Below are 13,800 nucleotides of genomic sequence, written 5' to 3'. Positions count from 1 at the left end.
GAGTGAAAGAAAAGCTTTTGTGTTATCATTCATAGTCTCTGAAAAATGGCCAAGAAATCATAAATTCTGTTAGGGTATGTAAACTTATGAGCACAACTGTATGTATGTATATATATATATATATATATATATATATATATATATATATTTACATATACAGTATATATATATATATATATATATATATATATATATATATATATATATATATATATATATATATATATATATATGTATATATTGTACCAAAAACATCAGATATATAGAAATATGTATTTATGTAAATAAATAGAACATATTCTTGTGAAGATTATTGGAATGTGAAATATTCATATTTTTCATGTCGGGTTAGTGCACTTGAGAATATGCAATCAGGTTTACGTGACCTTTATGGGGGAATAGGGTATCTCTTCCATGATATTCTAAGTTCAGCGCTTTTTACACACTTCGGGTTAGTGCTTAAGCGAAAACAGTTTACTTTCAAATTATATTACGAGTGCAACCCAACGCGTGCAAAAAGCTCACTTCTAGCACAGTTAACGATCGGGAGGGAGCGTTAAATAGCACTCCACTTTTAATCTGGTCGTAGTGTTTAATTACCCTTTAAGACAAATAATTCTCATCAAAAACTTAAAAAAAAAAAAAAAAAAAAAAACTGTTGACCAACATCTAAACTGACTTGGCTAAAATAAAATCTACTGAATTTTTCATATTCTTTTTTTACTTGTATTTGACCTTTTCCTGACTGAAACTGTGAAAAGTCAATAAAATTTTATTTAAAAACAGTACAGTTACATAAACAAGATTTTTTAACCAATATTCCACTTTCCTTTTAAAACTGTTAAAGAAAAATCATTTTTGGGGAGGTTGTTGATTTTTCCTTATATATATATATATTTAATTATATCCATGTTTAAAGAACAGGACAAGATGTATTTGTATCTCTCTATGTAAATTGCTCTAATTAATGTTTGACATCTGTTTTATAGACCTTTTACACTTGAGGCCTGCCATAGTAAGGTTTTTTTCCCAATCTATAGCATGTCAGCAGCTGAAGAATATTCTACGTGAGATTCTTAACAATGCCTCTAAAGCCAGATTTTTAAAAATCCACCTCAAGTCAGTTGCCATTAAGTTATTTTCTGATATGACTTGATACAGTAGCAATTGGCCATTTTTTCCCTTCAAACCAACTTGAACCAGCTAAGGATAAGCACGTTGGTTGCAAATAATAAAATTAAGAAGAGTTGTTTTTTAATCTAAGTCAGGTCGTACTTAGGGAATTCTCACATCACTGTAAATAGGCAGTTCATTGAAAACAGCTAATAATTTGATCAATTGTCAGATACATATTAGACATGTGCAGGGAAGAAAATTTGTAAATTAATTTCTCCGAATATTCGTTGGCTGCATGATTCAGTTTTCATTTTGTTTAAAACATAACGAAAACGGAATGTTGGTTAAACATTTACATTTTTTTTCATTAAAACGAATGTAAATGTTTCAAAGCTACAGGTGAAAAGTTCACCTGTAGCTACAATAATTACCTTTATGGGCTCTCCAGTGCATTAACCACTTAAAAATAAATAAATGGAAACAAATGAATACTGATGATTTTTGTCATTATTTTTTCATTCCTTTATTTTTTATTGGTGCTCTTATTTGGATTTTCATTTTGTTAAAACGAAACAAAAATCCGATTTTCGTAACGAATGTGTATTTGTCCGAAAATGAATGCTCATCTCTAATAAATACGAACATTTAGTTTTATTTGATTAATTTTTTTAACCACCTAAGTGCTAATTTAAAGTAAACTTGAAATTTAGTCTCTAGGGTTAAGCATGTTAAATTGTGTAGTACATTTAAGTTATCAGCTTTTCCCTGCAACTTTGTATTAGCAATGGATCAGGTGGGGAGTCCTAGTGAGTAATAGAAGACATCATTAAAGTCAAGTACATCACTCTTAACTCCTCAATATCATACAGGAAGAGAAATATTAATTGATGTTTATGCTGCTCATAAAAAAGTTTTACATAATATTTTCTTACAGACTAGTGGATCTCACAACCTCTTTAACATGAAAAGCAATTTGTCAGAATAGAAGGGAGAGACCAGTTTGGGATGTTATACATATAGAAAAATTAAAATAGTATCTTTTATTGAATAAAAGACTACCAATAAAAAAAATTAAATGGAAATTTAAGGATATGAGTTAATCCCTGTACTTCCCTGCCAACCCCTGCTGATCGACTCTCCTGAGCTGCAGGAAGGGGTGATCAGTATGAACATTAAGCTGTGCTTTCAACCTTATGCAAATCAGCACTTAGTCCCTGTTACTGAGGAAGAAGTTTATATCTTCCTCTTATCTTACTACCTGTCCCATCGATCATATCCTCCACAACTACTGCCCGCCCTCTCTCCTACTCCTACCATCACACACATTTTCAATCTCTCCCTCACCACTGGTGTATTTAAATCATCCCTTAAACATGCACTAGTCACATCTTTTCTCAAAAACCCCTCTCTAGATCCAACAATTCCCATTGACAGTACTTCTCCAGAGTGGTGCCTATCTTGTAGAAGAATCTGCCTTACTCCACAAGACTCTCCCCTAGTTTTGAAATTTTCAAGTGCTCCTTTAAAGACTCTACTGTTTAAGGATGCAAACAATATACACTAACATTTTCTTACCTCAGTTCTTCTCCTTTTACTATTCCCTAAATCCCCTAAACAGGTAAGCCTATGAGCACAGCTGCTTGTAGATTACCTACATGAGAGCTGATTTACAACAGTGCAACTCTTGACAGAGCCATCTACCCATTTCTTTCCTATAAATGATACCTTGCATAACATACTTATGTTTATGGAACTGTGGAATCTGTTGTTATTTTAAAAATAACTCATGATAATGCACCTCCCCTGGCACTTTCCAACTCTCACACAGACAATCACATGCACTCTTCTACGCTTATTATCATCCACTTAGCACTCTATAAAACTTAAAGGGACATTAAGCTCAAATTCTATTACCCATATAATTATTAATTATTCATAATTAAAAATAAAATTTAAGTGTACAGTCATTTTGTATTTTTCCCGCTTTGGCAGTAATTTAATTAAAACATTTCCACTCCACCCAAAAAGGCTGGCATGTATTCGGGATGCAAAACCCAGACATAGTATTTGTCCATAATTGGAAATGAAGTAAGGTAAATCATTTTCTGTAGGCTTCTTAAGGGGTGTGTCATAGGCCTGCAAAACTTAATATATATTTTTCTAATAAAATTATAGTTTTGAAAAGTGTTTAAAACATTTAGTTTGCATATAGATATTTTGTAATTAAGTGAATTACTTCTGATGCATAAATAAAAGATTTTCTTTAAAAAAAAAAAATCAACACATCCCAAAATGATCCTTCACCCTTATATAGCCATAAACAGGAACTCTTGCTAACCTTATACAAACCTTCCCAAGTGCCCCCTTATGCATATATTATCAGATAATCTCTCAATCTTACACACAAACATTCCCAGGAACTCTCCCCCTGGTCACTTACACACCCTTAAACACTCTTTTTGTGGAATTTTACATTTATTAAATTATGTGTTTTTTAAGAAATATATTTTCTCTGGGGTTAATTATTTCAGTGTTATTGTTTAATCTATAAAACTAAAGAGTGGCTTGTTTTAGTTCTATCGTGAAAATGCAGTGCATGCAAATAAACATTTTTTATTTTTGTACTCAAGATTCTTATTTAGAACTTTTTTTCTTTTTTGCTGATGTCTTCATGTTTAAAAATATGTACCTAGAGTATGAAAAGCATTTTCACAACAACAAAAAAACAAACAAAAAACAAGAATTTTAAATTTCTGCTAATTAAATGGTGGCTTTTTTTTATGGGAGGGGGTTATTAAAATCCTATGCTTGATCAGGTCTATGGCAAGTTGCAAATATGTGGTCTATGCTATCATAGGGTTATACATGTTGAAAACACATGTACTCAGGAATCATTTGATAATCTTACTTATCACTTAACAGCCCAATAAACATCTCTTTTACACATTTAAATTTCACATTGGAGGGTTTGATCACTCAAAGAAGTAAAGTTTAGTAAAAGGCAAAATTTTTAAAAATATTTAAGAGTAATAACATTTGATAACATACATTCAAATTTCCACATCCTTTTGATACACTGATTTAAACCAATTTCTACCTACTTTTAAATTCATGTCGATCAAACACACATTTAATTGCAATTTAGGGATAGATTACGAGTGGCACTCTCACAATTGCGCGTGAGCGATAAGGGGTATATTGTGGCTCTTTGTACGCTTTGGAAGTAGTGTGCGTATTACAAGTTGAAAGTAAAATCATTCAATTGAGCACAACTGAATTTAACACGCAGCGGAATAGCGTGACTTCTGAGCTTTGGTTACGCTTGAATAAAAAGTTGCACAAAACACATCAAAAACAGAATTTATGTTTACCTGATAAATTACTTTCTCCAACGGTGTGTCCGGTCCACGGCGTCATCCTTACTTGTGGGATATTCCCCTCCCCAACAGGAAATGGCAAAGAGCCCAGCAAAGCTGGTCACATGATCCCTCCTAGGCTCCGCCTACCCCAGTCATTCGACCGACGTTAAGGAGGAATATTTGCATAGGAGAAACCATATGGTACCGTGGTGACTGTAGTTAAAGAAAATAAATTATCAGACCTGATTAAAAAAACCAGGGCGGGCCGTGGACCGGACACACCGTTGGAGAAAGTAATTTATCAGGTAAACATAAATTCTGTTTTCTCCAACATAGGTGTGTCCGGTCCACGGCGTCATCCTTACATGTGGGAACCAATACCAAAGCTTTAGGACACGGATGAAGGGAGGGAGCAAATCAGGTCACCTAAATGGAAGGCACCACGGCTTGCAAAACCTTTCTCCCAAAAATAGCCTCAGAAGAAGCAAAAGTATCAAACTTGTAAAATTTGGTAAAAGTGTGCAGTGAAGACCAAGTCGCTGCCCTACATATCTGATCAACAGAAGCCTCGTTCTTGAAGGCCCATGTGGAAGCCACAGCCCTAGTGGAATGAGCCGTGATTCTTTCGGGAGGCTGCCGTCCGGCAGTCTCGTAAGCCAATCTGATGATGCTTTTAATCCAAAAAGAGAGAGAGGTAGAAGTTGCTTTTTGACCTCTCCTTTTACCGGAATAAACAACAAACAAGGAAGATGTTTGTCTAAAATCCTTTGTAGCATCTAAATAGAATTTTAGAGCGCGAACAACATCCAAATTGTGCAACAAACGTTCCTTCTTTGAAACTGGTTTCGGACACAGAGAAGGTACGATAATCTCCTGGTTAATGTTTTTGTTAGAAACAACTTTTGGAAGAAAACCAGGTTTAGTACGTAAAACCACCTTATCTGCATGGAACACCAGATAAGGAGGAGAACACTGCAGAGCAGATAATTCTGAAACTCTTCTAGCAGAAGAAATTGCAACTAAAAACAAAACTTTCCAAGATAATAACTTAATATCAACGGAATGTAAGGGTTCAAACGGAACCCCCTGAAGAACTGAAAGAACTAAGTTGAGACTCCAAGGAGGAGTCAAAGTTTTGTAAACAGGCTTAATTCTAACCAGAGCCTGAACAAAGGCTTGAACATCTGGCACAGCTGCCAGCTTTTTGTGAAGTAACACAGACAAGGCAGAAATCTGTCCCTTCAGGGAACTAGCAGATAATCCTTTTTCCAATCCTTCTTGAAGGAAGGATAGAATCTTAGGAATCTTAACCTTGTCCCAAGGGAATCCTTTAGATTCACACCAACAGATATATTTTTTCCAAATTTTGTGGTAAATCTTTCTAGTTACAGGCTTTCTGGCCTGAACAAGAGTATCGATAACAGAATCTGAGAACCCTCGCTTCGATAAGATCAAGCGTTCAATCTCCAAGCAGTCAGCTGGAGTGAAACCAGATTCGGATGTTCGAACGGACCCTGAACAAGAAGGTCTCGTCTCAAAGGTAGCTTCCAAGGTGGAGCCGATGACATATTCACCAGATCTGCATACCAAGTCCTGCGTGGCCACGCAGGAGCTATCAAGATCACCGACGCCCTCTCCTGATTGATCCTGGCTACCAGCCTGGGGATGAGAGGAAACGGCGGGAACACATAAGCTAGTTTGAAGGTCCAAGGTGCTACTAGTGCATCCACTAGAGCCGCCTTGGGATCCCTGGATCTGGACCCGTAGCAAGGAACTTTGAAGTTCTGACGAGAGGCCATCAGATCCATGTCTGGAATGCCCCACAGCTGAGTGACTTGGGCAAAGATTTCCGGATGGAGTTCCCACTCCCCCGGATGCAATGTCTGACGACTCAGAAAATCCGCTTCCCAATTTTCCACTCCTGGGATGTGGATAGCAGACAGGTGGCAGGAGTGAGACTCCGCCCATAGAATGATTTTGGTCACTTCTTCCATCGCTAGGGAACTCCTTGTTCCCCCCTGATGGTTGATGTACGCAACAGTTGTCATGTTGTCTGATTGAAACCGTATGAACTTGGCCCTCGCTAGCTGAGGCCAAGCCTTGAGAGCATTGAATATCGCTCTCAGTTCCAGAATATTTATCGGTAGAAGAGATTCTTCCCGAGACCAAAGACCCTGAGCTTTCAGGGATCCCCAGACCGCGCCCCAGCCCATCAGACTGGCGTCGGTCGTGACGATGACCCACTCCGGTCTGCGGAATGTCATCCCTTGTGACAGGTTGTCCAGGGACAGCCACCAACGGAGTGAGTCTCTGGTCCTCTGATTTACTTGTATCTTCGGAGACAAGTCTGTATAGTCCCCATTCCACTGACTGAGCATGCACAGTTGTAATGGTCTTAGATGAATGCGCGCAAAAGGAACTATGTCCATTGCCGCTACCATCAAACCGATCACTTCCATGCACTGCGCTATGGAAGGAAGAGGAACGGAATGAAGTATCCGACAAGAGTCTAGAAGTTTTGTTTTTCTGGCCTCTGTCAGAAAAATCCTCATTTCTAAGGAGTCTATTATTGTTCCCAAGAAGGGAACCCTTGTTGACGGAGATAGAGAACTCTTTTCCACGTTCACTTTCCATCCGTGAGATCTGAGAAAGGCCAGAACAATGTCCGTGTGAGCCTTTGCTTGAGGAAGGGACGACGCTTGAATCAGAATGTCGTCCAAGTAAGGTACTACAGCAATGCCCCTTGGTCTTAGCACAGCTAGAAGGGACCCTAGTACCTTTGTGAAAATCCTTGGAGCAGTGGCTAATCCGAAAGGAAGCGCCACGAACTGGTAATGCTTGTCCAGGAATGCGAACCTTAGGAACCGATGATGTTCCTTGTGGATAGGAATATGTAGATACGCATCCTTTAAATCCACTGTGGTCATGAATTGACCTTCCTGGATGGAAGGAAGAATAGTTCGAATGGTTTCCATCTTGAACGATGGAACCTTGAGAAACTTGTTTAAGATCTTGAGATCTAAGATTGGTCTGAACGTTCCCTCTTTTTTGGGAACTATGAACAGATTGGAGTAGAACCCCATCCCTTGTTCTCTTAATGGAACAGGATGAATCACTCCCATTTTTAACAGGTCTTCTACACAATGTAAGAATGCCTGTCTTTTTATGTGGTCTGAAGACAACTGAGACCTGTGGAACCTCCCCCTTGGGGGAAGCCCCTTGAATTCCAGAAGATAACCTTGGGAGACTATTTCTAGCGCCCAAGGATCCAGAACATCTCTTGCCCAAGCCTGAGCGAAGAGAGAGAGTCTGCCCCCCACCAGATCCGGTCCCGGATCGGGGGCCAACATTTCATGCTGTCTTGGTAGCAGTGGCAGGTTTCTTGGCCTGCTTTCCCTTGTTCCAGCCTTGCATTGGTCTCCAAGCTGGCTTGGCTTGAGAAGTATTATCCTCTTGCTTAGAGGACGTAGCACTTTGGGCTGGTCCATTTCTACGAAAGGGACGAAAATTAGGTTTATTTTTTGCCTTGAAAGGCCGATCCTGAGGAAGGGCGTGGCCCTTACCCCCAGTGATATCAGAGATAATCTCTTTCAAGTCAGGGCCAAACAGCGTTTTCCCCTTGAAAGGAATGTTAAGTAGCTTGTTCTTGGAAGACGCATCAGCTGACCAAGATTTCAACCAAAGCGCTCTGCGCGCCACAATAGCAAACCCAGAATTCTTAGCCGCTAACCTAGCCAATTGCAAAGTGGCGTCTAGGGTGAAAGAATTAGCCAATTTGAGAGCATTGATTCTGTCCATAATCTCCTCATAAGGAGGAGAATCACTATCGACCGCCTTTATCAGCTCATCGAACCAGAAACATGCGGCTGTAGCTACAGGGACAATGCATGAAATTGGTTGTAGAAGGTAACCCTGCTGAACAAACATCTTTTTAAGTAAACCTTCTAATTTTTTATCCATAGGATCTTTGAAAGCACAACTATCCTCTATGGGTATAGTGGTGCGTTTGTTTAAAGTGGAAACCGCTCCCTCGACCTTGGGGACTGTCTGCCATAAGTCCTTTCTGGGGTCGACCATAGGAAACAATTTTTTAAATATGGGGGGAGGGACGAAAGGAATACCGGGCCTTTCCCATTCTTTATTAACAATGTCCGCCACCCGCTTGGGTATAGGAAAAGCTTCTGGGAGCCCCGGGACCTCTAGGAACTTGTCCATTTTACATAGTTTCTCTGGGATGACCAACTTGTCACAATCATCCAGAGTGGATAATACCTCCTTAAGCAGAATGCGGAGATGTTCCAACTTAAATTTAAACGTAATCACATCAGGTTCAGCTTGTTGAGAAATGTTCCCTGAATCAGTAATTTCTCCCTCAGACAAAACCTCCCTGGCCCCATCAGACTGGGTTAGGGGCCCTTCAGAACCATTATTATCAGCGTCGTCATGCTCTTCAGTATCTAAAACAGAGCAGTCGCGCTTACGCTGATAAGTGTTCATTTTGGCTAAAATGTTTTTGACAGAATTATCCATTACAGCCGTTAATTGTTGCATAGTAAGGAGTATTGGCGCGCTAGATGTACTAGGGGCCTCCTGAGTGGGCAAGACTCGTGTAGACGAAGGAGGGAATGATGCAGTACCATGCTTACTCCCCTCACTTGAGGAATCATCTTGGGCATCATTGTCATTGTCACATAAATCACATTTATTTAAATGAATGGGAATTCTGGCTTCCCCACATTCAGAACACAGTCTATCTGGTAGTTCAGACATGTTAAACAGGCATAAACTTGATAACAAAGTACAAAAAACGTTTTAAAATAAAACCGTTACTGTCACTTTAAATTTTAAACTGAACACACTTTATTACTGCAATTGCGAAAAAACATGAAGGAATTGTTCAAAATTCACCAAATTTTCACCACAGTGTCTTAAAGCCTTAAAAGTATTGCACAGCAAATTTGGAAGCTTTAACCCTTAAAATAACGGAACCGGAGCCGTTTTTAACTTTAACCCCTTTACAGTCCCTGGTATCTGCTTTGCTGAGACCCAACCAAGCCCAAAGGGGAATACGATACCAAATGACGCCTTCAGAAAGTCTTTTCTAAGTATCAGAGCTCCTCTCACATGCGACTGCATGTCATGCCTCTCAAAAACAAGTGCGCAACACCGGCGCGAAAATGAGGCTCTGCCTATGATTTGGGAAAGCCCCTAAAGAATAAGGTGTCTAAAACAGTGCCTGCCGATATTATTATATCAAAATACCCAGAATAAATGATTCCTCAAGGCTAAATATGTGTTAATAATGAATCGATTTAGCCCAGAAAAAGTCTACAGTCTTAATAAGCCCTTGTGAAGCCCTTATTTACGATCTTAATAAACATGGCTTACCGGATCCCATAGGGAAAATGACAGCTTCCAGCATTACATCGTCTTGTTAGAATGTGTCATACCTCAAGCAGCAAGAGACTGCTCACTGTTCCCCCAACTGAAGTTAATTGCTCTCAACAGTCCTGTGTGGAACAGCCATGGATTTTAGTGACGGTTGCTAAAATCATTTTCCTCATACAAACAGAAATCTTCATCTCTTTTCTGTTTCTGAGTAAATAGTACATACCAGCACTATTTCAAAATAACAAACTCTTGATTGAATAATAAAAACTACAGTTAAACACTAAAAAACTCTAAGCCATCTCCGTGGAGATGTTGCCTGTACAACGGCAAAGAGAATGACTGGGGTAGGCGGAGCCTAGGAGGGATCATGTGACCAGCTTTGCTGGGCTCTTTGCCATTTCCTGTTGGGGAGGGGAATATCCCACAAGTAAGGATGACGCCGTGGACCGGACACACCTATGTTGGAGAAAATACATTTAAAAGTACAGTTACACTCATAATAACACTATCTAAAATATTATAAAAAAATTGCATTGCTCAAAGATATGATGTCTCACTTGTTAGAAGAATAAGGGCAGGCAAAGGACTTTAACATATAAATACATGCATATACATGTACATATTATGTATTTATGTATTTGCATGTGTATATATGTATTTACAGATATATACCCACACCTGAATATAGGCCGCACCCTTAAAGTTTGGTGCCATTTTAAAGAAATTAAATTTTAAAGAAAATACACACATTAATAGAACAGTAATAGAACAGGGGGATCCTTTTCCACTTCCCCAAGAGTATAGAATAAAACAAAGGAAAGATGCTGCACTCCTTAGTATGGTACCTAATTTCAAATGTAAAAAAAAAACTTTATTCAGGCATTAAAGCTATAATGGCTAAATAAAGGCTTTTTCACATTTGAAATTACCATACTAAGGAGTTCAGCATCTTTCCTTTGTTTTATTTTAACAGACCAGTATTAAAGCTACAATTTTTTATTTACCCTAATAGTACAGTATTTTTATCAGGTATGATGTGATGGGGGGGGGAAAAGTCTCTTACCAATATCAGAGGCAAAACTGACTAACATGGGACATCCTGTGCTCTGCCCACTTCCTCCCTACCCACACTACAATACCCATAAGGCCTCCTCTCCTTTTAAGGACCTCCTTCTTTACATCCTTAGTTACCATACCTTACCATACCTTACCATACCTTGCATACTGCCTTTCTGCACATTCCTATAATCACCCTATAATCATCCTCCTTGTCCCTGTACTTGTATCAACTACGAACCCTGCATGCCTTTCCGTTCAGCACACAGCTCCTACTGTGATGACATCATCATCTACAGCCACATCTGCCGCTCCGTCCCTGCAGACTGCAACGCCTGTGAAAGAAGCATTGAACAACGTCTTCGGTTCACTCCTAGAAGACTGCTAATGTTACCAATACCTGTGACTAAGCATTAGCAGTCTTCCAGGAGTGAACCGAAGACGTTGCTAAATGCTTCTTTCACAGGCGTTGCAGTCTGCAGGGACGGAGCGGCAGATGTGGCTGTAGATGATGATGTCATCACAGTAGGAGCTGTGTGCTGAACGGAAAGGCATGCAGAGTCCGTAGTTGATACAAGTACCGGTACAAGGAGGATGATTATAGGATGATTATAGAAATGCTTATTTCATAGGAGCTTGGTCTGTTACTGGTACATTCCTTACCCGGTATTTACTATAATAGGCAATATTAAGCCAAAAAAAAACAAAAAAAACACAAAAAATACTGATTATAGGCCGCACCCCGCATATAGGCCGCACTGCAACTTTAAAGGTAGAAATCAAGGGAAAAAAGTGCAGCCTATATGCGGAACAATACGGTATATATACACATATAAACACACATGTGTATATATATATATATATATATATATATATATATATATATATGCATTGGAGCCTTTTGCAGTCAAGGGGTTGAAAACATATAAAATCATATTTATGCAATATTCATATTTAATAAATTATTTAACTGTGCTTGCACTGTAAATATTTCACATTCCAAAGTTCTTCACATAGGGGAATATGTTCTAAATATTTATAAATAGATATTCCTATATATAGCTGTATATATCTATAAATGTATATAATTTTATATCTATATCTATATATATATATATATATACTGTATATATATATATATATATATATATATATATATACAGTATATATATATTTTGCTTCCCAGTACTATCTTAAACACATCAATTCCCTTTTATAGGGGTGTATGTATGTATCTCTATGTTAAAACCCTTTGCCTGCCTTTTTTTTTTTCCAAACACCTAAGACCTCTTATCATTAGCCCTTTTAACTTTTGTATGCAATATTGCCTTTTAATAACATTTTATTAGTGTTATTATGAGTGTAACTGTACTTTTTAATGGATTTTTATTGTGTTTTAAGACAATATTTTGTTTCGCCAAACAGTTAACCAGAGCTCTGAGGACGAGCTTTCCTGACACTTGTTAACTTTAATAGTGCATAAGCCACTGCATTTACTTTCAACTTGTAATACGAGTGCTGCACCCAATGTACATAAACAGCCACAATAAATCCCTGCTTTGTTAGACTTATGATTAAAAAAATAACGTTTCTCTGTTTCTAATGGTATCATAGCCTTACATTAAACTCAGTGTAAGACTATGGAAATCAAAATTCTATTTCCATTTTTTCCTAAATTAAATGTTAAATTTAAAACAATTTCTAATACTTTAAGAAAAAAAAATATTTAAATAAAAGTAATAAAATAAAATATAACTTTTTATGAAGATATTTAGGTATTTTCCTTCTCTTTGAATATTTGACAGTGTAAGACAAATGTTCTACCATTCGCAAGTCATTTTTTTAAATATCCACTCATCCCAAACAAATAATGACATTAAAACAAGCACTGTATTTGGGAAAACTAGCTAATTACAAAATGTAGATATTAGAATATTAGACTGATTTATTTCATGCCTGTTTCTTTATTTCTAATGAATAAACAAACTAAATTATAGACATATAGATTGTATCTAGATATCTTGCAAATATGAACTCATGTAAATTCAACAATGTTTATGTTATTTCCTGTATTTTAAATATATACATTTATTTATAGAAACATCCAAGTAAACACCAAAGTGGATTAATTTGTTTCATTAAAGATATCACTTTAAAGGATATATGTTGCCTAGTTTTTTGTCAGCTATGACATATTAGTCTCAAAGCAAAATAGTTTTATTTAACAAGTAAAAACTACTTTCCAAAAGTTATTACTATAAGAAATTAAGTTATAATGATAAATCTAGGCTGTGCATTTTACAAAGTGGAAACAGGAGAATTCTAAAATATATTGGTGCAGTTATAACATGATTTCCACAAGGACAGATATGTGAATTTTCTTACCTCCATCAAGTTCTTCAGCTCCAAAATGGTTTCTGTAGAAGAGCATAAGTTCTATCTTATAACATTTGTAGACAGTAACCAGGCAAACAAGCAACAGCAAAATAGCTCCAAGCCCACCAGCAAGTTCAACAGTATACATAAGCTCTGCAAAAAAATAAATAAATAAAATATCAAAAACAATATAGTAGATGAGTCTGTTAGAGTATGATTTATCTATGTATTACTATCCTGGATTAATGTTATGATACTGATGAAAAACAGCAGAAGCTTATTTGTCAAGCATTAAAACTGTATACTTAATAAAATTAAGTGTTATGTATGAGTCTTTCTGTAATATGGTAACTTGGATAAATTACCATAATTATATTTTCTAGTTGATTAATTAACAAATAAGGTTTAATCAGAGATAATAGCGCAGAAAAAAATCAGTTGATAGCAATATAATATAATGCAAATATGTAAAAGATCATATGAACAAAATCATAAAAAATTT

General features: G+C 37.1%; 1 protein-coding gene across 1 annotated transcript in view; it reads right to left on the bottom strand.

The window, feature by feature from the left end:
* The window catches only part of IL1RAPL1 (interleukin 1 receptor accessory protein like 1), a 1,236,367-nt gene that overhangs the window by 28,610 nt on the left and 1,193,957 nt on the right, over positions 1–13,800 (bottom strand). The window contains exon 8 of the mRNA XM_053705272.1: positions 13,308–13,451. Within this exon, the coding sequence (XP_053561247.1) occupies positions 13,308–13,451 (144 nt within the window). The remainder of the gene's footprint in view (positions 1–13,307; positions 13,452–13,800) is intronic.

Source organism: Bombina bombina, chromosome 3 (assembly GCF_027579735.1).
Source record: "Bombina bombina isolate aBomBom1 chromosome 3, aBomBom1.pri, whole genome shotgun sequence".
NCBI lineage: Eukaryota > Metazoa > Chordata > Amphibia > Anura > Bombinatoridae > Bombina > Bombina bombina.
Note: the sequence above shows the minus strand (reverse complement) of the source record. Positions and strands in the feature narration are given on the sequence as shown.